Genomic DNA, 24457 nt, shown 5'->3' on the forward strand with positions numbered 1-24457 from the left:
GTTATATTAACGACCTCCTGACCTTTAGGCCAGGCTTTCTGATAACACTCCCTAATGGAGGACGTTAGCACTGGAGCTGCAATTACACACACACACACACACACACACACACACACACACACACACACACACACAGACACACACACACACACACACACACACACACACACACACACACAGAGAGAGAGCTGCAAATCAGCTGCAATTCTGACATCAGCTGACCTGGAGGAGCTTAATAAAAGGCACATCGCATCAGGATGGTCTCATTGATTCATTGATTAACCAAACAAGTGCAAAGTAAAAGGTGGTTATATACATATACATGTTTCGTAGGTTATTTTTTTAACTTGTTCATTTGAGGAGAGATTAAACATACACAACCCCCCCCCCACCACCCAATATTGCTTCTTTACTTTTAGACTGTCTACCAGCTACAGTACGTGTGACACACTATTATCCAAACACATGGACAAGTAAGAGTACACTAGCAAAGCTGAAGAAAAAATAGCAGCATCTCGAGGCCTGAATTGTGTCCATACTTCAGTCAATACTTAAATGTAAGAGATAGAAATGCAGTGTCGGAAACCACATAAGCAAGTCTACAAGAGATTACTGAGCATCGTCTCATGAGAGTGTGATTTAGAATGCAGCACTAGGCTAATTGACTATTTCCATTACCTCTTCGACACATTAGCCTCATGGCTCTGGTGCTAAGTAACGACTCATGTTGAAGTATTTAACATTAGATGTTTCACTGAAGCATCCCTTTAGGCTTTACAGTGCTGAATAAGAAGAAGAACACAATGATCTTAATTCTGGTTAATAAGTACTGAAAAGGTTCTTTTCTATCATGATGTTGAATGGATCCTAGCCTTGATGTGAAATCAGGATCAGAATCTCTTTATTTCTTTTATTTTATGTGTTTGTTACACACACAAGGAATTTGTCTTGGTGAGAGCAACACGTATGACAAGTAACAAAAACACAGAACACAGAATGACTATTGCTGTATCTGTAGCAGACCAACTGTTTAGTGAGGTTTACTCAGTTTTCTTCCGCTTTACCTCAAATATAGTCGCTATTCATTATTCATAGATGATATTAGAGCTTCATTCTGGATATTAATGATATTAGAGCTTCATTCTGGATATTAATGATATTAGAGCTTCATTCTGGATATTAATGTTATTAGAACTTCATTCTCGATATTAATGTTATTAGAACTTCATTCTGGATATTAATGTTATTAGAACTTCATTCTGGATATTAATGTTATTAGAGCTTCATTCTGGATATTAATGTTATTAGAACTTCATTCTGGATATTAATGTTATTAGAGCTTCATTCTGGATATTAATGTTATTAGAACTTCATTCTGGATATTAATGATATTAGAACTTCATTCTGGACATTAATGTTATTAGAGCTTCATTCTGGATATTAATGTTATTAGAACTTCATTCTGGATATTAATGCTATTAGAGCTTCATTCTGGATATTAATGTTATTAGAGCTTCATTCTGGATATTAATGTTATTAGAACTTCATTCTGGATATTAATGTTATTAGATCTCCATTATGGATATTAATGATATTAGAACTTCATTCTGGACATTAATGTTATTAGAGCTTCATTCTGAATATTAATGTTATTAGAGCTTCATTCTGGATATTAATGTTATCAGAGATTCATTCTGGATATTAATGTTATCAGAGCTTCATTCTGAATATTAATGTTATTAGAGCTTCATTCTGGATATTAATGTTATCAGAGCTTCATTCTGGATATTAATGTTATCAGAGCTTCATTCTGAATATTAATGTTATTAGAACTTAATTCTGGATATTAATGATATTAGAGCTTCATTCTGGATAATAACATTATAATTCATTTTGGATACATATTTAATAACTAAGCTTGGAGAAGTCCTAAGATACTTGTTGACCACGTAATAACAATCACAGAGTGCACTAAACACTAATGCAATCCAAATGTGCTGAAAAAACAGTGAGTAGAGACATGGGTCTTGGAGAATCCTAGACAGGTCAGGACAAGAGGGATTTATGTCATGATTTGTGGTCATGTCCATATGTGTGCTTGCACTCACAGACACAGACACATTTTAGCTGAGATTATGATAACTGCCTGGCTTCACACACAGCAGTTGCAATTATGTGCCACAGTCCATGGATATTACATGCTTAGTTATAATTTAAAGTTATTACATTTTCAGTTATAAATAGAAATACATGTAATAGGTAGAAGGAACCATCCCTCACAGTAATAACTAAATAATGACTCATGTTGAAGTAAATTTTTTATTATTTGTACAATGTTACTTTTTACAGTACTTTACAGTGTTACAGTGTAAAAAAATTTACAGTGTACGTCATTACTTTTTTTATGGTATGTGACCATTCAAAGTACTTTACTGGCAATAGTTCTGCAAGTAAACTGCAGTAAATTTATGTGTATTGTCATTTAACAGTAACTGAAGAATGCAATAGCAGTACATTACAACTGCTTTTATTTATTGGATTTACAGAACTTTAGAATAAGGATTGATAGGCAACAGTAAGAGAATACTAATAGAACTACAGTAAATGAAAACCAATGTGATTAGTGAGGATATATCTACTGACTCTTTTTGTTTGTGTGAATTACACATATTTATTAATACAGTATGCTACATTCACCCTTTTAGGACACTTTGCACAGCACATACAGAAAAATATAGATATGCAATTAATAAAGAATTTGATTTAGACTTTTGTAGTAATTGCTAATTCCAACTGCCAAATACTGTCAGTAGAGTCTAGACGAAGTATACTGCAGACGACAGTTACGACACTTACAGAATAAAGTTTTATTGACTTTTGAGTGAGTATTTTACACATAACACACTTCATTTATAAATATCAATCTTTTAAAAAAATTGTATCCACTTTATTTATCAACGTAGCAAAATCATCTCCATTTTTGCTGTTTCTCACACTTTGATATAATGAGAAACACTTTGTCATTTTGTCTCAATTTCATGATGAATGCACCGATGGAAATGCTCCACAATCACAAATCACTTCTTGTAAAATCTTTTTACATTGACTTCTATTGTAAGTTTTAAAAAAATTTCCCCTTTTCCTGTAAAATTGCCATTTTGGAGATACAAGGTTTTTGCATGACAGCAACAAATGGATATATTTGTATCTATATAACTGTGTAGGCTAAATGGCCTATGTAGCCCATACATCACTACTCACCTGCAATTACTTATTACACTAAATCTTTCTGCAGAGATTCCACTAAATGGTGTGGTCTTTAGTGATTCACAATATACCATTCTTCTGGATGCGACTCGCTAAACCCCTCACACTCGCTCACACACACACACACACACTCATGCAGAGTGAATTGGAGCTCCTGGCCACATTGTCTGTGAGATGTGTATAATCCTTCAGCAGCAAGTTAAAGTCAATCAGTGCCGAGCAGGCTTTGTTTACCCGATGCTAATGTGCTAGCTTTCAGACAATAGCAATTTAGACTCTATTGTGTGGAGGCTAATCTGTGCTAATAATGCAGTAACATCGTCAGGTCAGGGCCTCCAGCTGCAGAGGCTTACAGACTACCGCTGTGCGTGTGTCTGTGTGTGTGTATAGGTAAAGCCAAACGAGTTTAGGCCCTACAGAGCGTCTGGAGGTAGCAAATCAACTCTAGAAACTTGTAGTCTGGGTTCCTGGGTTCTATAAGATTTGGAACATATATGTTAGGACAATGATATCGGACATTTAAAAAGAGGAAAGTTGGTAAACCTATATTAACAGTATGTGAGTCATTTTCCTCAACATGACCTGCAGTCTTTTTGTTTGTGAGTTAGCGAAATTAGTTGTACGGAAAAGTTGCATATTGTTTAACTTGGTTGAAAACCCAATGTGTTTTATTCTCGTGTTTATTTCTATAGGGTTACAGCTGATTAGTTTTGCTAATGGGGTGTTGTGATTTTCAGTTAGCTAGGTTACTACCAATGTGTTGACTGACTAGTTACTTGTTAGTTAATTGGTTATAATTTTTTTTATAACTTTTTTTTTTTTTACCAAGGCACATTTTCAAACCTAACAACAACGTAACACACTGTTTTGACACTGTTCTCTTAAAAAATGACATTACAAAACTAGAAAACACAGTGACGTATGGATAATAATGAGATGCTGTAAGTGTGTATGCGTGTAACAGGACAGTCAGCTGACTACTCAGACACTGATAAAATAAACAGAGACACACTGACACTGTCTCTCTCACTGTAACCTCTAACCTCCACACACACACACACATTCCTCCCGGCTCCAGACGCTGCTGAACGTGCTGTTTGCTCATTCAGTGTGAGTGAGGGGGTGCTGTAGAAATGGAGGTGGGGGAGGTTCTGAGTGTGTTTAAGTGGTTTATTAGCATGCTAACTAAAAGTCATTGGTTACTGTAAAACTGGATTATAAGAGGATCTGGAGTCTCTGTAGCGATGTGATGTGTAGCTTTAACTACGGCTAACTACGTTTTACTGACACAATGATCAGCTGTAACTGTTAAACTGTCTGCCTGATACTGTCTGCAGCTCTGACCCGTCGAGGCATGGACTCCACCAGACCTCTGAAGGTGTCCTTTGGTATCTTAAAATGGCAAGAAAGATATAACAGCAGATCTTTTAGATCAGAGGTGGGGCCTCCATGAATCTTCCATGTTCTTCATTGGAGTGCTTTTGGCAGGGGGAACACCCCACAAGACCCCACAAGACCTCCTCAGATCCTTATGCTTCCAACACATCACACCTTGCTGCCTAATATTCCTCACTCCTTGACTGATCCCATTCTAACAAGATAGTCAATGTTATTCCCTTCACCGGTCAGTGATATTAATGTTATGGCTGGTCGGTGCTGACCAGTTTAGCTCTCGATCAGCATAGGGTATGTTTTCATTTGAGGTTAATGGTTTAGCCAATCTACCATTGTGACCAACCTGACCAAGCTGGTCAATCAGTATGACCAGCTTGTCAACCAGATTGTTTATATTGGTCATAATGTTAAAGCTAATCCAGCAAACTCAAATACAAACACGTGCAATGCTGGAGAAGGGCTTTACTGGTCTACCAGCTTGCTTACCAGTATATGTTATGTTTACCATATAAAGGGTCATCAAAGACCGGTTTTTGCTGCTAGCTGGTTTTAGATGGTTCCGGCTGGTCTTTGATTGAGCTGGGTTTGTCACCAGATTGTCATCATTTTATTAAAGCCATTACTTTACTAATATCAAGTCTGTAAGTATCGTCTTCACTCCTCCAGAGCCAGACTGTGGTTATCAGAAGTGTAAACACCCAAACCAAGCCCCGCCCACCGCATACAGCAGGTCACAGATTACAGACTGTGTAATGGGATTGGAGGGGCGGCGTGTGGGCGTGGCCTCGGGGGGCTTGGCTTTACTGGTTGAATAAAACGCGGCAGTTCACTCAGGGTTCTGATTCAGACTCAGGTATCTTCTCGCTAATGGCTCTCTCGCGCTCTGTTTGCGCGCTCTTTGCGCTGCTGTGCGCGCTCTCGCCGCCTGTGCGCGCGGCTGCCGGTCAGTACTGCCACGGCTGGGGCACGTTCCCGGGATTCCGCTGCCCGGAGCGCCACGACGGCGGAGACGCCCGCTACTGCTGCGGCACGTGCACCGTGCGCTACTGCTGCTCGTCCCCGAGCGCGCGCCTCGATCAGAGCACATGCGACGCGGAACACTCGCCGAACGGTAACGGCGGAGTGCGGACTCTACAGCAAGCAGGTGAGCGTGAGGCGGTGACGGCGGTAACAAGGGGAGGGGGGGGGGGTCTTGACTTATGGCGAAGTTACAGAGAGGACTTTCTTCAGGTCGGATTGCAAGGATTTACCCTGTAAAAACAATAGATTTACAGCGTCTACTAGCAATAGGACAGCAGCACAATGCACTAGTTAAGTCATCATTGGACATTCGGTTTAGTCTTAGTCTTTTGGGCAGCCTGGGTCTGACCAATTGACCGTAAATAGATACCGTGACCCTGAGTTTGTAGCTAGCCACTGTACCACTACTATTAGTGTGAGTCAGGTTTTCAGTACTTTGCAGTTGTCCGTGCTTTACAGTTTACACTATTTTACATTTGCACTACTTTACAATTTACAGTGCATTATATTTTTCATAGTATTTTGCTCTACTATTTTTTTTTTTACAGTGTTATACTTTACACTGTATAGTACTGCCTTGCTGTAGACCTGCTAAACCCAATAGATCACTTTATTTATGTGTAAAGATCTAAAGATAAAGACAGTCAATTAGTGTGGAGTCAATATAAATGCCTGAATTAAGAAAATACAACACCATCTGGATCAAATGATAACTGTAAACTTTACAAAACGCCCACAAAAGGTACAGGAAGTGTACAGTATAAGTGCTAAGTGCAGTTACAGTAAACTGGTGTTGGTTGTTGGATGTTGCTCCAGTAGTAAATGTGGGCTAGACAATGGGTACCATGTCTAATTAACTCAATAAGTCCTGAAATTCCATTTACTTACACCTTAATTGAACATCTAGCTGTACAACATTGATATGGATTGTTGTTATGTTATGTTCATACGCAGATTCACGAATCAGGACCTTTAGCTTTTATCTGCAGTATTATAGGCCAGCACACTGATTGAATGATGCATTTGTCCAGGTTTCTTCTCAGAGCCCAAAACCTTGAGTTATGTCGAGTCACCCCACTGTGGACACCCCGTACTAATCTTTTATTTCTTTTTCTCCTCCAGTTCCCACATATCTGCCATTTGTCATCGTCGTGGGCGCGTTCCTGTCCTTCGTTCTTCTGGGGACCATTATATCCATCTGCTGCTGCCACTGCGTGAAGCCCAAGCCCACCGCTGGACCGGCCCCGGCTCAGACCAGCCTGTTGGAGCCTGTTATTGGCCCCTCCCCCAACAGCTCCACGCCCTCCCGTTCCTCCACCGCCGGGTCCGCCGGGCCGCACCCGTACACCGGCCCCCCACCGCAGGCCTACATTCCTGCTCCTAATCCTCCACTCCACCAGGGGGCTCCGCAGTATTTCCAGCCATTCCTGAACTACCAGTTGCCTCCAGAACACACCATGCTGATGGCACCGGCCTTTCTGGACAGTCGCTCGGCTTTCAGCCAGGCGCATGGGCAGCCTTTCCCACAGGCCCCCATGCACACTGAGCCAATCTTCCCCACTGTCACTGTCTGATGATGTTACAGACTACAGTTTCCTTTCAGTGTATTTTTTGTTGTTTTTTGCCAACTTATTTGTGTTTGTGGGTCTAGACTTCTGTTCCGGATTCTTACTTATAGGCCTAACTCTACACTTAGGCTATAGACATATGTCAGTCTTAAGACTACCATAAATAAGTAGCATAACACCTAAATTCAGTACCTACTACATATTATTGAGCAGCTACAGTAAATCATTTACTGTATTTTACTGCATTTATTGATCATCTGTAAATGATCAATAGCTATACAAAGATATATTTGGTAATTGTTATGACAGAGTCTACTTTTTTTATTTACTATACTATACTATTATCAATGAACTACTAGAAATGATTCAGGAGCTGCTAGAAATGACTCTATCTACTGTGTATCTACTGTGCATTATTTAGTAACTACTACAACTTATTCAGTAAGCCTGGACCTTATACAGACCTTAGTTTAGAGGGTAAACCATTTTTTATACCTGTTTTATTGTTATTGCCCCCCCCCTCAAAAAAAAACCAATAACACAAACACAAAAATCTCAAGGACACACGAGAAACTTGAAAAACTCAGACAATACGTCTGCGGGAGTGCAGAAAGTGTTGTAGATAAATATGTAATAATATATAATTAAGGGAAAAGCTAAGCCTGTGCAGAGCTGTAGCTCTCCAGTGCTGGGCTTTAAAGCAATAGTTTGGAGAAAAAAGGAAAACGAAATGTATACAGTTTGCTACTTTAGGAGCTAGGGGGCTAATGTAGCTAACTAGTGGTGTTTTTTAAAGTATAGCTTTTCTGATTGTTTTATTGGGCTGTGTATTCTGATATTGCTTCTCATAGGAGTGTACTGTGCTTAAAGCATTTTTGTAAAATGATTACTTTTCACGTATTGTGTGGACTTTATTTAAAGAAGACAAATAAAGGTTTATTTTATTAGATTCAACTGCTTCGTCTGATGTTCTGTGCTTGATATTTATTGCATAACACGAATAACTTTAATTGGACGGCTCTTTGCAATGCCGTGCAGCAAGTGGCACCTGGAGTCAAACCGAATGAGTGAAGAAACTGATGTATATGAGCTCATAAATGGCCTGTAAACAAATCTATTAACATGTCATACTAAACTACTTCAATTAGAGAGGAAGTACAGCTGTAATTATAAAGTATGGGACAGAAACATCTGGATGCTGAGAGATAATGTGTGCTTGAATGAGAAGAGCTTATTGTCCAGCACAGTGTGAATGACTATAGCAGTTTTAATCTGTGTGTGTGTGTGTGTGTGTGGGAATGGGGGGCAGGGGGGTATGTGAACAGTAGGGGAACTGAAAGACAATAGAGGGAAATCTCCTCACACCCCTGAGAGAGAAATGAGGCCCAGGTGAGGGTGTGTGTGTGTGTAAGAGAGAGATTAGTGCCTCACAAAGCTCGGCAGGTGGTTATAAATATGCGTAAGAGATCATTAAGCCTTTCTTGACCAGCCAGCTTAGTCTAGACCCGAACTCTTCTAATGCAAAACGCCTCAATCTCTCCTGCAGAGCGGCGGAATGTGAACAGAAACACTCAAACCTGCTGGATAAATCACAAATAGGCGAGAACAGGGCACATACTTACAGGTGGAATTTGGCCTGTCCATGCAGTGAACACACACATGGTCATACAGTGAGCGCACATGTTCAGAGTGGTGAGTAGCCTTTGCTGTGACACTTGTGGAGCAGAGAGTGTTAAGGGCTTTGCTAAAGGGCTCAACAGTGGCAGCTTGGCAAACCTGGGTTTCAAAGCCATAACCCTTTCATCAATAACCCAGTGTTCTAACCACTTATCCACCACTGTCCCAGCAGCAAGCAGGTTCCGTTAAGCATGGGTTTGTTCATCTCCTTGTGGTCCTATATTGACATTATCCACCAATGTTCCAATTTTGTGTATCACAACAGTATCTATCTATCAACGAAATCACAGAATTCACTTCTGCATTATGTGAAAGTGAATCCCTTTGTGGCTGTAACTGAGCACTGTTTAGAAGCAGATCTACAACTGACAGTAAAAGCTAGTAAAAGCCAGGCTAAAGTACTAGCTTCAACACATGGTGGAGGTAGTTTTACACACTGTTACTGTAACTGAGACCCACTGAAAAGTAAAAATGAGATATTGTTCGTTCTCCCAACAGCTCATTGTTTAAACACAGGTTGATCAGAAATGTCTAGAAGAGATGTGCACGCAAATTTACTAGATGTTGCTGTAAGGATCTGCTTGCATTCAGCAACAAGAGTGTTAGTGAGGTCAGGATGTTGGATGATCACCACCCCAACTCATTCCAAAAGTACTGGGCGGAGCAGTGCTGGGGGCCTTTATACCCCTCTAGACCACCTGACATCAAGTATGGTGCCAATAGGTTCATGTTTATCTGCTCCAGAGAGTCCTATTCTATTAGCAGTAGCTGTATGTAGCGGTTGGTGTGGTGCAGTGGATAACACCACTACCTGCCTGGAAGCATCCACACCATGTGAAAGACTGGGGTTTGATTTCCCCCTCTGGGTGACTGTGCTGTGCTACACTAATTAGAATCCTTGAGTAAGACTTTAAGTAACACTACACTGGCCCACATCTCTGCTGTTCTGGATAAGAGTGTCAGAAATGCACTTCCCTACAGGGACTAGACAAACCCTGTGTGTGTGTGTGTGTATTTACACATATGTGTTGGCAATGAGTGCAACTTAAAGTAGGCGAATATGTTCATTAGAAGGGGTGTCCACAAACATTTGGACACATAGTGTATTTATAATATCTAAACGAATTTAATTCCACACTCACAGCCAAAAGTGTTCTGTGTAGAGCTACATTTTAAGAGGGTTTCTTTGTAGGTGAAGAACCATTTAAACAGGCAAAGACTTTTCATTTATGTATTCGAAAAGTTTGTATGATCTGCATTCAAAGGAGCTGTGCTCAGCTGTTGATTCACAGGCATGTTTTTATGGTGCAGACATTCTGCACTATGGTTTTCCTAGCCATACAGAAGAAACACTGCCCCCTTTGGGAAGAAGAGGGAAATACTTCAATGCAAATCAGCAAAGAGGAAAAGTTTAGGGGACTCAGGCATGAAGACCTTACAGAAATAAAAAACACTGAGAGTGATGAAGGTCTAAAAGAGGCAGAAACTGATGTAAATTTAATGAAAATGGAACAAACTTCAGTGATCATTCATGATTTAATAATAAAAAAACATTTAGTCATATAACACAAATAATTACTGGACACACATGAGCTTAATGAACAAAACCACTCCTTTACATACAGTCAGTGCACAATGTGCTGTATCAAACCGGCAGACTTTCTACAAACCGACAGCATTCCCACAGGAGGCAAACCTGGTCTACAGTTCGCACTGAATCTGACTAAGTTCTAGAATCAGCCCTGGAAACTAGAGTGTCCTAGAACCGATTGCTCTGGATCTGCATTCAAGAATCGGCTCTGGAACTGAGTGTGTCCCAGAACTGATTCTACAACCTGCTCTGGATCTGAGTGCAATCTAAAATCGGCTCTGGAACTGTGTCTGTTCTATGACTTGGCCCTGAGATCTGGGTCTGCTAGGATTCAATCTAGAACTGGCTTTGGAACTGAGTGTGTTCTACGTCCTAGCATCTGCTCTGGAACTGTGTGAGTTCTAGAGGATTTGATTTGAAACTGGCTGGTGATTGTAGCGTGTCCACAAAACAGCCTTTGAATGGTGTTGAATATGGCCCGAAATGGCTCTGGAACCATTAGTATTAGTATAGAACCTATAGGCTAATTGTTTTGGGTCTCTGGGAAACATTTTACCCTATAAATTCAGTCCGTTCTGATTTCACTGACACCGTTACTATTCTACACCACATGACAGACGCAAACATAAAAGACAGACACGACGTTACTGCAATCCAAAAATAAAGCAATGCTGAAAATCATACAGAATCTAACGTCTTATTAGTGGACACCTGAATAGTTTAGTACACAACATGTCTTCATTTAATAACAATTAACACTGAGAACTGAATAAAGAGAGAAAGAGGAGAACACAGAGATTGGAAGCCAGCGCATGAGTGTATATGGAAGTACATGGTGTGTGAGTGTGTTACTCGTCAGGTTTTCTCTTAGGTTTTTTGGGGTTGCGGGAGCGGCTCTTGGCTTTGCAGAGTGGACAGATCGGGGCATTCCGGTGGATCTGCTGATGGCAGGACAGACACGCCTGGATACAAACAAACAAACAAAAAAAATCAACCAACCAATTAGTCAGGACACAAACAAACAAGCAAGCAAGCAAGCAAACAAATAAACCAATCAGATGGTACACAAACAAACAGAACCAAATGAATAACCATGTGTGTGCAACCAGTTCTGGCCACATCAAGAGCCCTTAAAGCATGCTTTGGTCCATCTCAGTAATGTTGGTGGCGCTCCATAACTCAATAATATGATGGTAGTCAGCAACTAGTTGATATATGGCAGTGGTGTAGGAGTGAGGTTAGATTCTACTCTAAGATCAACGTGTGTCTGATGACTACCATCAGTGTGATGTAATTGATGCAAAATTTCTTTACCATGAGTGTAAAATCCTACCAAAAGTAAATTATATTGTGCCTGTGCCAATATAAACATACATTATAACCATACTGAATTATTTGTCACGGTGAAGCTATTCTCATGGCCCTGTACTGAGAGTAAAACACTTGTTTAAGATAATCATTACTATACACAAATTAGCCACAACAATAAAACCACCCGTTTAATGCTGTGTGGGTTGCCGTCGTGCCACCAAAAGAGCTCTGACCCATGGAGGCATTGACTCCACAAGACATAGACACTATTAACCTTTTCAGTCATTTGTGCTACAGTAGCTCTCCTGTGGGATCAGATCAGACGGGCTAGCCTTGCCCTTCCCACACAGATCAATGAGCCTTGGACACCCATAACCCTGTTGCCACTGTTCACTGGTTGTCCTTCCTTGGAGCATGTTTGGTAGGTACTAACCACTGCATCCCAGGGACAAGTGGGATACAAGTCCTGTCTGATGTTTCGGAGATGCTCTGATCTAGTCAGTCTAGCCAGTGTAGCCACAATGGAGTCTTGTCAAAGTACCCAGATTCTTATGCAGTTTTACTATTTTCCACAGCCTTATTCCACATCATGTCTTTGGCTTTCCCTTCATTTTCTTTTTGTGCAAGGTAGAGAAACCTTTAGTGTTCTAGAGTGCATGACCGCTTCTACCATACGGGTGAACACAAACAATCCAGTCGTTAATTTCCAATATGCATTAGCATTATACATATCATGCCTCTGTGGAGTTTTTTTTAATAATTCCTAATGAACTGAAACAATTGTGGGTTGCTGTGAACAGCATTCTAATAGCAAGTGCAGAATGAGAGCGGGGTTTCTCTCAAATGAAGCTTATTTGCCAATAACATGGTGCATCCATGCATATACATTGGCTGGGCAGTGGCGTCTTAATCAATATGCATTGTAATGCATTGTAAGGTGAGCTGATGCTCTGTTATCAGCATCCCTCACTGATCTTTACAAGGCCTTATTTGGGGCGCTAACATTAGTCTGTTTAGATCTGGACTTCATAGGTAGCATGTAAATTGTGGACTTTACCATGAGCTGGGAGAGTAATGCGCTAAAACAGCTGTATGAACATCAAATAAAAAACTGGATCAGGACATCCCTACTAGCATAATTAGACTATTGACTGTAGTCAGTGCTTAATTTGAACCGGATCCTACCAGAAGAAGATCCAGTACTTCTCATATATATATGTGAATCCAGGGCCAGGGCCAGGGAGTTTTTTTTAATAATTCCTAATGAACTAAAACACTTGTGGGTTGCAGCATTCTAATAGCAAGTGCAGAATGAGAGCAGGGTTTTCCTCAAATTAAGCTGATTTGCCAATAACATGGTGCATTCATGCACTCCTTCCACAATATCATCAGTTCTCTTTCTGGCCCATTGCTTGCACAGTTCATATGTGCGCTCTCGAACACCACACTGCCACAGACAAGCAGAGCAAATTGTGAAAAATATAAAAGGCATAGTGTAGTTTTATAGGACTGCATGTTCTGAGGAGAAAGGTCCCTCCCATGGCATCTCTGAGATTTTTATGGTTGCAACCCCTCACTGTACTGCAGTCACCATACTATAACGCTAGGTCTATTTTACTGCGTTGCACGCTAGTGTACTAGGTGGGGCACATCAGAGTTACAGGCCCTTTTCCCTCCCTCATGTTTTACAAATGAAGCACTGGCTGTAGTTCAGCACTTTTTAAATACATGTCATTGGGTTAAGAGGTTTGGACAGCAGTTCCTAAAATCTGACACTAGTAGTATACTTCTTTTGCAGGCATACTATTGTGATAGATATTGTGTATCGTTCAAATGCCTTTGTGAGATATATTTTAGCCATACTGTTCACCCCTAAATGCCAGAGCACACCGACCGGACGAACACGAACGAAATGTTGGGTGACGCGGCTGTTTGTGTTTGTTCGTGTTCACGTTTGTCAGTAAAAGTTTGGACAAATTCAACCTGTTGGATTCGTGTTCGATGATTTTCGAGCAGTTGGCCATGACTTTGAACAGACTTTTCCATTCACAGCTGCACACCCACTGAAACTCAGCTCTCGTTTCCTGCCAACCATAGTGACCAGCTCACTTATCCCCCTGTTTCGCTTGTTTTTTAAATAATTTTTTTGCTAAGCTATGCCATCAATAACAGCAACATTTTAGACAGAGGGGATTTACTTTGTGCGAAACAAAACTTATATGAGGTGATGCTAACCTTTTTAAAAAGCTGGTGGTGCTGCTGTGGAGCAAACTGTGTGAAGCAGATAAACCCAGGTTTGTACTCATTAATATTATTTTGTATTCATTAATATTCATTAATATTATTAATACCCACTACAGGAGCTCTGAGACGGGCGCTCAGAGACTAAATACGGTGCATAGCGACAGCAAAACACCCCTTTTTCTGACGTGAGGCGAAATCTGTCTGAAAAAATGAGATATGAATCTGGGCGGGTCTAGAAAACAATAGGCTGTAATTTTCTCAGTAGCTGGACGGGAATAAACTCACAGAGGAGCTCCTGTGATACGGTGTTCGGTGGTGTTTGACTGGTGTGCCACAGACAAACATTAGACAGTCTGAGTTTGTTTCAGTTTGGTCGGTGTGCTCTGGCCTTAAGTAGAAGCCTGTGAAAAAAAGAGCTGCTCTGCAGGTCTAAATGATCTCTGATGAAGCTCTGGCTTGTTTGACTAAATGCATTGGCAGTGTTGCAAAGTGCCTTATACCTAATTACTTAATATCGGCACATGTCTAACACCGTGTCATTTTTATAGTCTTATAGTCACTTACAAAGTGTATACTGATGTTTTTCTTTACACAAGGTTTTGCACCAGCCCCCCATCCACTGCCTTGCTGTTTAGAGTTTATAAATCAGTATTGACTGTGTGTGTAGATACGAGAACTACAGAGTATAGACACAGTGTGACACTGCTGTAACTCTGCCACTGGTACTGGAATTACACTACTGTTAACATTGTGTCTGTGTAATTACACACTGTAACTCTGTCACTTTGAGATCATCACACACACACAATATGTACAGATGTTTATGGTATAAATGTATACCTAATACAGGTATGGATAGTTTAGACAGTGTGAAACTGAAGGAAATACAGAATGGCTGTGCAACTTAAGTGGATCTCACTTCCAGGCTACACTAGAGTAAAATTCGATTTTGCTAGGTGGTTGCTATGGTGTTGCTATGGTATTGTATCAGAGGTGTCTAAAGTGGTTGCTCAGGTGGTCCCACGTGGTTACTGTGGTACCCCATGTTGCGGTATTTGCATCCGTAAGGCATGCAAGAACTTTTGCACCCCATGCATTTCTTTGGAAAGAACTTTTGTAAATAGTTGTTGCTACACAGAAACTGTTGGTACATGCTTGTACACTGCACTTGGCTGATAAAGTGACTGTATTTCTGATATGGACAGTATAGAGGGAGAGTTTGGACAGTGCATCTAGGTCAGGAGAGAATAGATGGAGCATGAATGGTACATACAGGTGTGGTATATTGATATGTGTGTGTGTGTGTGAGTGTGTATTTGTACCTTCATAGGTGGTGGCTGTTGTCTGAAAGTAGCTGGTTGTCTTGTGTCCTGTTTTCTTGCTGCCTGAAGCTGCTGGGCTGCTGCTGCCGCTGCTGCTAAGGATTCTGGGATTGGTGGTTCTTGAGGTTCGGTCTGCCATTCAGCCTTCTGCTTCTCAAAGTAACTGCAGACACACACCGCACACACACACATGCAAGATCAGTACATGTGTGTCCCACAAATCATCTGCTACACTTTGGTTAGTTCGGCTCTGAGTGATGATACAGCTTCACAAAGTCATACCTGATTTTGTTCCCATGGTTTTTATTATTGTCTTTTTTCTTAACTATGTATTTGCACTTGCATGTATTTTAAATACGCTATATTGACAAAAGTATTGGGACACCTGCTCATTCATCACAAGCTTATCCTGCTTTTGTTGGAGTAACTGTCTCTACTGTCTAGGGGAGGCTTTCTACTAGATTTTGGAGCATTGTAGTGAGGATTTGATTGCATTCAGCCACAAGTGTTAGTGAGGTTAGGATGTTGGATGATCACCACCACACCACATCCCAAAAGTACTGGATGAAGCAACATCACTCCAGAGAACATAGTTCCACTACTCCTCAGCTTAAAGCTCTAGTCTATATATATAGTAATAATTTATTTATTTATTCATTTTACTAAATTGATTTTTACTAGCCCTCGTTTTCTCTTATGTCTGGAAAAAAAATACAAATACACACACACACACACACACACACACACACACACACACAAAGACTCAGGGAGTGTTACTGACTCCAGAGACAATCTTTCCTCCTCTTGGCTGAGGTCCGGCAGTCTTTGGAGGCCAAGGGTCACTCTGAGGGCATCCACATGTTCCTTCAGCGGCTTATACTCATCATGCAGTCTCCGTGTGGACTCCAGCAGCTTATTCAGGTCACTCTCAGATTGCTTTATAGTGTTCTCCATCTGACACACACACATACACACACAGCGGGAAAGGTAGCCTAAACATTGTTTTCCCATAATATACTCACTCACTAATATGCTCACTGCGGCCAAAATATTCTATGTGAACTTCCACAGGACTTATCTTATATAAACTATATATATATATATATATATATATATATATATATATATATATATATATATATATATATTATTTATAATATTATTATAAACAACAAACGCATCAGGATGATTTAGATGTTTTTTGCTGATGCCCTTCTGTGATGAGGATGCAGGTAAGGATCCATGAACAGAGCAACATCACCCCTGAGTCCACTAAATAATCCTGAAGGTCTTTTTGTTACAGGTGTAACACCACTATCGCCAATAAGCTATCACACCATGTGTGAGACCAGGGTACGATTCCTGGCCTGGGTGGCTGTGCTGCGCTACACATAGTCCTTGGGCAAGACTCCTCACACTACACTGACCCACCTCTGTAATACGAGTGCCAGCTAAATACCATCAATGTAAATGCAATGTAACTAGGAGTGGGCAATATGCCAATATTTTATTGTATCCTGATCTTTTGTTTTACATTTTTATGCTTGTTGTAAAAAATGTCTTTAAATATCATGATAGAACATTTTTACCATATCGCCCAGCTCTAGTTTGAACACTGCATGAATACTCCTGAATGAACAGACCAATAGAAATGCTCTAAATTATTAGAAATAAACTCTTATTGTACAATGAGAGTCCATTCAGAGTTAAGCACATATGGAGATTCACTGTTTTTTCATTGTTATGTATGTTTATGAATCATACAGAGTTTCTATGTTACTTATATTTTGTAATGCTGCTTACAGACATTTGTAGCACAAATAAAGGTGAAGTAAGTAGTGCTTGCTTGCAGAGTCAAACAGTGTCAAAGTCTTGGTGTATGTGTGTGTGTATGTATGTGTGTGTGTATGTACATACCACATTAATGTCAGCGTGGATAAGCCGTAGTTCCTCCACGTGAGCCATCTTCTCCTGCAGCAGCAGATCCATTTCCTGTTTATATTCTCTCAGGTGTTTCTCCTCACTCTCCAATGCCTGGAACTCGTTCCGCAAACGAGCCTTCAGCTTTTCCATCTGAACTGTCTTGTTCCTAAACAGGAAACAATAACCAACAACAAACATCTTCAGCGTCTCCTTTTGAACCGTCTTAGAAATTGTATGACACTAATGTTCTATGTAGGGCAGAAAAGTGTTTATGTATTCAAACAGGTTCACAGAAACCACAGAATTCACTCCTGTATTGGATGTATATTAGGGCTGGGCGATATGGTAAAAATACTGTCACGATATTTAAATACTTTTTTCGCAATACACGAAATTTATCACAACACATGTGATCACAGACTAAAAACACGGAAAAGATTCTATTATTCAAATCCTCTCCTGTACTAAATAAGAGTCATTTTTATTCAACATCTGCAGCACTTCATCTAATTAAACCAGTCTAATTACACTGTTTGTAATGAAACCTGCAGCATCATTCAGTATTATCAATACATTATCAGTATTGTCAGTGTTTATTAAGCACTAACAGTATCCTCAACATGCTTAGAAAAGTGTATTGTTATCACAATAATTCTTCACAATACGACAAAATATCCTCTTATACCCAACTCTAGTGTATATCATCTACTTTTGCACACACTGTTTTGTTTATACATTTAGTGTAGGAGTACTTTCTTCTTAATTTCATTGTTTATTTATTGTATTAGGATGTGCACCTGAGTCCTGTCTGTACCTGTACCTATACTACTGTGTTATGCTGCTGGATGCTACATTTTTCTTCTGGATCAATAAAGCATCTATCTATCTATCTATATTATTGGAATCTTCCTCTTGGTGGCTGTAATAGAGCACCGTTCAGAAGCAGATCTACAGCTTCAAGTGAGAGCTAGCCAAGCTAAAGTACAGCTTCAATACATGGTGGAGGTAGTTTCACATTAAAGTCCTCAAAAATGAACAAGAGATTAAAGGAGATGCCCTGCTATATCCGCTCACAGCAGCTAACGGTTTGAACCCAGGTTGATCAGAAGTGTTGTGTAGATGTGATGATAATAAAAACTGGCTGAGATTTGCTGTCCTACTTTGTGGTGTAAAGTAAAAGTGGCAGTGTTCGACAGCAGCCTCTTTTCACTGATCAGATTTATTTGGATGCAGATATTTTGGTGTGTTTAGGTTGAAAAGTGTATCTGCTTCAAACAGCACAGAGCTGTCCTGTATTAATAGTGTTTGTATGGATTTATCAGAGTGTTTAGTGCATATTAAAGCTCACCCCTATGTCTCATACAGATACCCTCACCTATGGGGGAAGTTGCAGCCACTCTGATTTCAGCTGAACTGTTTATAAACGACCAGAGTTGGACAGCTTCTGTTGTTATTAATGGCAGAGATGTTCAGACTGCAATAGCAATGTCAATGCTAGCTACGTATCGTATTATTGACGGCCTCTTCAAATCAAATCAAATCAAATCAAGTGTATTTGTATAGCGCTTTTTACAAATGGTGATGTGTTGGTCACAAAGCAGCTTTACACAATCAGTCATTAGTAAAAGACAAGAAATCAACAACGTAAAAAGACATGAACACCTAAGACCCCCAGTGAGCAAGCCCCCGGCGACAGTGGCAAGGTAAAACTCCCTCAGAGCTGGAGGAAGAAACCTTGAGAGGAACCAAGACTCACAAGGGGGACCCGACCCGTCCTCCTCTGATCAGAACTATTTATACATTATTGATAAAAGTGATCAAACCATCTATACTGTTGAACTGCTCTGATCATAATCATAATATAATAATCATGGTGTAGTGGAACTTCATATAGTCATGGCAGTGATGGTCAGAGTAATGATAGTTAATAGTGGTAATATTAATAGTGGCAAATAGTTAAAAGGCCTCTTAAGTTTAACCAATATTACTATAGAAATTTTTAATTATTAAAATAAATACATTATATGTGCATTTGATGGCAACCTGAGATTATTTTGGCTCTTTTAAGTATTAATGAATGTAAAACCACCCTTTTAGTTTATAGTGTTAATTATAGTGTTAATCTTCAGTGCCACATCAACACTCAGTCACACCTGCAGTCTTCAGCACCCACAAGGCCTCAACCTTTGCTCTCATCTTCAATATTTACACGCATATTAATCTGCTTATAGGATTGAGTGACTGTCTTAACCGCCTATAACGCAGCCACGCTTATTAACGTGTAATAACAGCTAGCTAAACAACTAGCTACAGTAAACAGGTCCGCTCGCCGGCTAGCTTAGCCTATTGTGGCACGTAGTAGGAGACTCGGGCAAACTCACACACACTTGTCATGGTAATAAAAAGGAGGCATTTACTAGTTATTAAAGGTTTTATTCCAACAGACAGCTGCCAGCTTAGACTTAGAGCAGTCACTGTGATTAGATTAGATTAGTAGGAAAATCGCCAGATGTTCAGGACAATAGCTGCCTCTTGCGCGCTGAAGTCCCCGCAACTGTGCGATTTGGTTGAAAATGTACAGTCAGCTCACCTTATTTCTTTAATATTCTCCAGCTTACACATGATCTCCTGCTCGTCTGTCATCGTGGAGTGTTATTAACCTGCCCAGGGTTTGATTAATGAAGGAGAAACGCTGATCTCGGCAGCCAAGTCATAAGCGGTGCTAACCAGCTGTGCACAACGGTACCAGCTGCTAACAAAAGCGAAAGACTACACTTCCCAGGGAGCTTTGCGGGGACGTCTAAAAGAGACAGTAACGCCAAAACAACGACACGCTCTCCAGGAAACAAACCAAAACGAAGCGTTCGGGGTATTTTACTTTTCGCTTAAATTATTTTATTTTAGGGGGGAAAGCATGCATAAAACACCTGCAACAACAAAATGTTAAAGTGTTCAATCTCCACAAACAAATATACTAAGTTCGGTCATTTTTGTGTGTGTTAGTGCACCAAAACCGGTCATAGGCATTTTACACAACACTTTCCCAAGCTCTGTTTATCATTTACATTTAATATAATATGTTTGTACCATGTGCCTTTAAGACTGTAAGCTGTATGTAAATTAACTGTTTTCTGATTGGCTGCCCTGCACTGTGCCTCACACTACTTCTGTGAGAATGGGCAGGGCTAAACTGCTACAGGCTACATGGAGGCATGGATGTAAACATGGTTTGTCAATGTATTTTCATGGCATCACAAAAACAGTTCATTTAAAACATGTGCCCCTTGATTCAGACACAGATCAGACACTACCGAAGAAGCTAGTCCGGCAGTGAATCGAAAAGCTGCGCTACATGTTTGATCTGGCTGGTTGTTTCATATTTGTGCCCCTTCACATTCAGCAAACCCATCATTAAGGGATCACATAAACCAAAGCACAGAGGAATCAGTAAATCAAATCTTCAAATTTGCCAATCAGACACTTTTAGTTAAGAGTAAAGTTGACTAATTTGTGTGGTAATAACAGTAAAATTGATTTGACTAAACAACCTCTGCGCCCTTCCTCCAGTGGACATCGGCACATGAAAAAGTTCACTGAATCGAAAGGACATGGCAGAATTCATTTGGTAAAGGAATCAAATAGGTTTGTTAAATGTTGGAGTGCATCCCAGCTGTGTGTTACACAGAAACTGGGCTGCTGTATGGGGGTGGAAAAGTTAGGACGCTTCTAAGGGCCTGTGACTGACAGGGGAGTATTGTGGGTAGAATTGTGAGAGTTGTGGGGCCCAGCGGAATGGGCCCTGGCAGTGCCCATGCGCACAAAATGCCCATGCTTATACTATAGGTGATGTACTAATCTTAATTGGTTTAACAGGTTAGTACACAGGTATTAACATACTAACCCATTTCATACTAACGGGAAGTGATGGAGCATTACTATGCCAACGATGTGAGGCTCACCAATTTCGCACTGCATTGTGGGGCAACAGTGTCCATCATAGCCATACTCAAAAACCGACTGATTCTAAGTATGCATTCTGTATTTTTAAGTATACTAAACTTTGGCACTTTTTTTAATCTATGCTACATACTCAAAACCTAGTTAGCATTACTAGCTAACGAGCTAATTAGTACACAGTTAGGGCGCACCCTCGATCAAACAAACAACAGTGACTGGATCAAACGTTAAATTCTCCGAATGCATCTTTGATCTAACGGCGAATCGTTCGTTTCACCCTCACAAATCATTAAATCGAACCTATGGATCATTGAATCGGACACTTCGCAAGAATCGACCGAACAGAATGGCAGGACGACAGAACTGTTGTGGGGACAGCAGTAAAGTTGACCCGACTAATCAATCAGCCATCCTCCTCCAACCAGCGACTGTGAATCACTGAATAGATCATTTGATTCACTGAATCGAACAACACCAACGAGGCGGTTCGGTAACCACGCCGATTGTTTTCCTAGTGTTGTGTGGATCTGACGAATCAAATCATCCTTCCAATGCTCGCTGAATGTATCGTTCGATTCATTTGAATCGCTCGCTGGGATAGAATCGGTTCAGCGAACCGAGTCGATCTCTCTCTTCGCTGTATGCCTGCCACCCGAGCGTGGCGACAGGGGGCGTCCGACTTGTTGCTGCTGGGCAGGCGGTGGGAGGCAGCCAGGCTGCTGCTGCTGGTGATGATGATGATCCGCTCGGTCGACAAGCTGAACCGGGATTCATCCAACCTCCGAGACCCTGAGCTCCACCTTTAAGTGAGCCCCCCTCCCTCTCTGTCTCTCTCCCTCTCTCTCTCTCTTTCTCCCTCTCTCTCTTTCTCTCTCTCTCTCTCTCTCTCTCTGTCTCTCTCTCTCTCTCCCTCCCCTCCTCACACCGTCCTTCCCCCCATGAAGCAGCAAGGCTGGAGAAGGTGGCCGTGATCGACCCCCCCTGACCCGCTATAATAAATGGTTTTGGAGCTGGCAGCGCCCGCCAGCGCAGGCCCGTCGCTGCAGCGCTGCATCCCGCACATCGAGCGCGTTTTCCGGGTGAAGGTGAGCTGCAGCGCCGCGGACCCCCACCAAGGAGCCTGCGGCGTGCTGGTCAACATCGACGATGGCACGGAGGAAGACTGCACCAAGGCGAAGGTAGGAGTGTGTGTGTGTGTGTGTGCGTGCGTGTGCATGTGTATGCGCGTGAATGCACGCGCGTGTCGGCGGCTATCGAGCCCATCAGAACCACTCTAGCTGACATTCTCGCGCTCGTGCTTCGGCGACTTTCTCGCGCAGAATTGCCTCCCTGCTGAAGTATGACTTTCTCACTAGTGCTGTTTAAGCATCTAGCCATGTATCAAGCACCTGCTCTTATTTCTAAACCATAAAAAGCAGCCTGGAAGTCGCGTGCTCTCTTTAAAATGCCCACCAGGGCCAGAAGAGCGCACACATGCGACTGAGCTCCGCTGTGGTGGGGGTTAAAGTGATGCTCACGACTTCCCTTCTCCGCGCACTGCTCACTCCAGTGCACCTGACAACCTCTTTGGCAGCAAGGCTGCTGTATTCCCTTCTTTCAGCACTTCGCTAATATTCCTGCTGTACGTCTCAGTCAACTGTGCCCACACGCTGGAGCACATTGCAGTGCACTCACACACACACACACACACACACACATATACATACACACACACACACGCATACATATATGCACGCACACAAACACACACTCGGACCACACTACTGCATCAGGTGTTTTCTGTGCAGAGCAGCTCATCATTTGCTCCACTGTGCATGTGCAGCCTCCTCCATTCAGTGCATTTTTGGCACCAACCTTAACTGCTAGCTTGCCTGAGTAGCATAAAGAGCTGATAAGCCACACAGAGGCTTTTCTTTTTAAAGAAAAGACATAAACGTGACAGGTCATGCTGCAAAGTCAAAGCAGGTTGATGCAGGGTCAAGTGGGAGCTACAGGATCCCAATGCAGACAAAACCACACGCTTTAGCATTCTGGCTGCTCCCTGCATTAGGGATCAGGGTTATAGGGGTGGTCTGGGAATGAAAACAACACTGATGTAGTGCAACTTACATAATACTAGCCAGGCCCTGTTTCTTGTGAGCTATGTTAGGGTTCGAGCAAAGGTCTAGGGCGCATAATCACACCCAGGCACAACTCACATGATGCTTTATGTGAGCTAAAAGAAATAGTTAGATTTGCCACTTCCCCAGATCATCCAAGACATGTGTTATGAATCTGATGTGTGCTTCTTTAGTAGAAAATGGAAGATGCTAGGCTAATGTTGCTAATAAACACTGGAACTGTGGACTGTCACCAATCTCATCTCAGTTGTTTGCTTCACTAATCTATTGAAAAGCTTAGTAGACAAGTTTTTTTAAAAACGGCTTAGTAAAACGGCACAGACAGACCTAATTTAAACATAAAATGGAAAGATCTCATAATGTCCTGCGTTACACTACTATTACTTTCAAACTGGACCACGGTGCACAGTTCTGGTTACTGCACCGCTCATTTCTGTGGAGCAGTTTGTTTTTGTGTTCTGAGGCTGCAGTAAGTCGTACTGTGTTCTAAAACACAAATGAAGGTCTGGAAGTGTTTTAAGGGGCAGCTTTTTTACTTCACTTCAGTAAAGTCTGAGAAATCGAATATGTAACTCCTGTAAAGTTCCTGAATACTAAATCAAGTCCAGAACTCAACTAAAAGTCTGGGTACAACTTCTGTACTTTGCATTTATATTTATTCCCTTTACTCCAGCTTGAAATATTCTACATTAAGTCATTTAAGCATTTTTTTTATGTTGATTGTTAAACTTTTATGTTTAGGCTTTTATTTAACTTTGCAGTTGTTTTCAGTTGCTTATTTTACTTATTATGTCTTTGTATAGCACTGCAAATTGCTCTTGTGAACGAAATATGCCCTATAAATCTCACCTTGGATGGAGACCATATGATGTGGTATAATATTCAAGGACAGAGGCAATGCTAATAATGCATGTTGTTAGCCATGTTAACATTCAAGTAAAGGTCATGAACACAGGTTAGGCCTAAAACCAACCAGGACCTATTTCAAGTAAGGTTCATTTCAGGTAATGGTCTAGAAGAACTGTAATCCAGATCCAGATTTTGTTCTAAAAGTTGTATAAT

General features: G+C 41.1%; 3 protein-coding genes across 4 annotated transcripts in view; 2 read left to right on the forward strand and 1 right to left on the reverse strand.

The window, feature by feature from the left end:
* The first annotated feature begins 5524 nt into the window (after positions 1–5524).
* Positions 5525–7256, forward strand: shisa2a (shisa family member 2a). The gene is made up of 2 exons (XM_072694383.1): positions 5525–5806; positions 6805–7256. Exons 1-2 carry the CDS (start codon positions 5530–5532, stop codon positions 7254–7256), a joined length of 729 nt encoding a protein of 242 aa, XP_072550484.1. The 5' UTR covers positions 5525–5529.
* A 3188-nt stretch (positions 7257–10444) lies between these two features.
* On the reverse strand, positions 10445–20100 carry zc4h2 (zinc finger, C4H2 domain containing). Its single transcript, XM_072676621.1, has 5 exons — positions 19909–20100; positions 17313–17484; positions 16177–16349; positions 15396–15558; positions 10445–11480 (listed from the first exon to the last, which is right to left on the reverse strand). Exons 1-5 carry the CDS (start codon positions 19959–19961, stop codon positions 11367–11369), a joined length of 675 nt encoding a protein of 224 aa, XP_072532722.1. The 5' UTR covers positions 19962–20100; the 3' UTR covers positions 10445–11366.
* A 1790-nt stretch (positions 20101–21890) lies between these two features.
* zc3h12b (zinc finger CCCH-type containing 12B) overlaps positions 21891–24457 on the forward strand; it is a 32051-nt gene continuing 29484 nt past the window's right edge. The window contains exons 1-2 of one of the 2 annotated variants that reach the window (XM_072676617.1): positions 21891–22081; positions 22223–22453. In XM_072676617.1, the coding sequence (XP_072532718.1) occupies positions 22274–22453 (180 nt within the window). In that variant the 5' untranslated portion in view covers positions 21891–22081; positions 22223–22273. Of the gene's footprint in view, positions 22454–24457 lie in introns of both variants that reach the window. The other variant, XM_072676618.1, reaches the window with a different exon arrangement.

Source organism: Salminus brasiliensis, chromosome 1 (genome assembly GCF_030463535.1).
Source record: "Salminus brasiliensis chromosome 1, fSalBra1.hap2, whole genome shotgun sequence".
In the NCBI taxonomy this organism is placed as follows: domain Eukaryota; kingdom Metazoa; phylum Chordata; class Actinopteri; order Characiformes; family Bryconidae; genus Salminus; species Salminus brasiliensis.

What these genes read in the sequence shown, in the direction of transcription:
- shisa2a (XM_072694383.1), top strand. Translation starts at nt 5,530, where the DNA reads ATGGCTCTCTCGCGCTCTGTTTGCGCGCTCTTTGCGCTGCTGTGCGCG. An exon ending in GCGGACTCTACAGCAAGCAG is followed by an intron (nt 5,807 to 6,804) that starts GTGAGCGTGAGG and finishes TTTCTCCTCCAG; the next exon opens with TTCCCACATATCTGCCATTT.
- zc4h2 (XM_072676621.1), bottom strand. Translation starts at nt 19,961, where the DNA reads ATGACAGACGAGCAGGAGATCATGTGTAAGCTGGAGAATATTAAAGAA. An exon ending in TCCACGCTGACATTAATGTG is followed by an intron (nt 16,350 to 17,312) that starts GTATGTACATAC and finishes TGTGTGTGTCAG; the next exon opens with ATGGAGAACACTATAAAGCA. An exon ending in GAGGAAAGATTGTCTCTGGA is followed by an intron (nt 15,559 to 16,176) that starts GTCAGTAACACT and finishes GTGTGTCTGCAG; the next exon opens with TTACTTTGAGAAGCAGAAGG.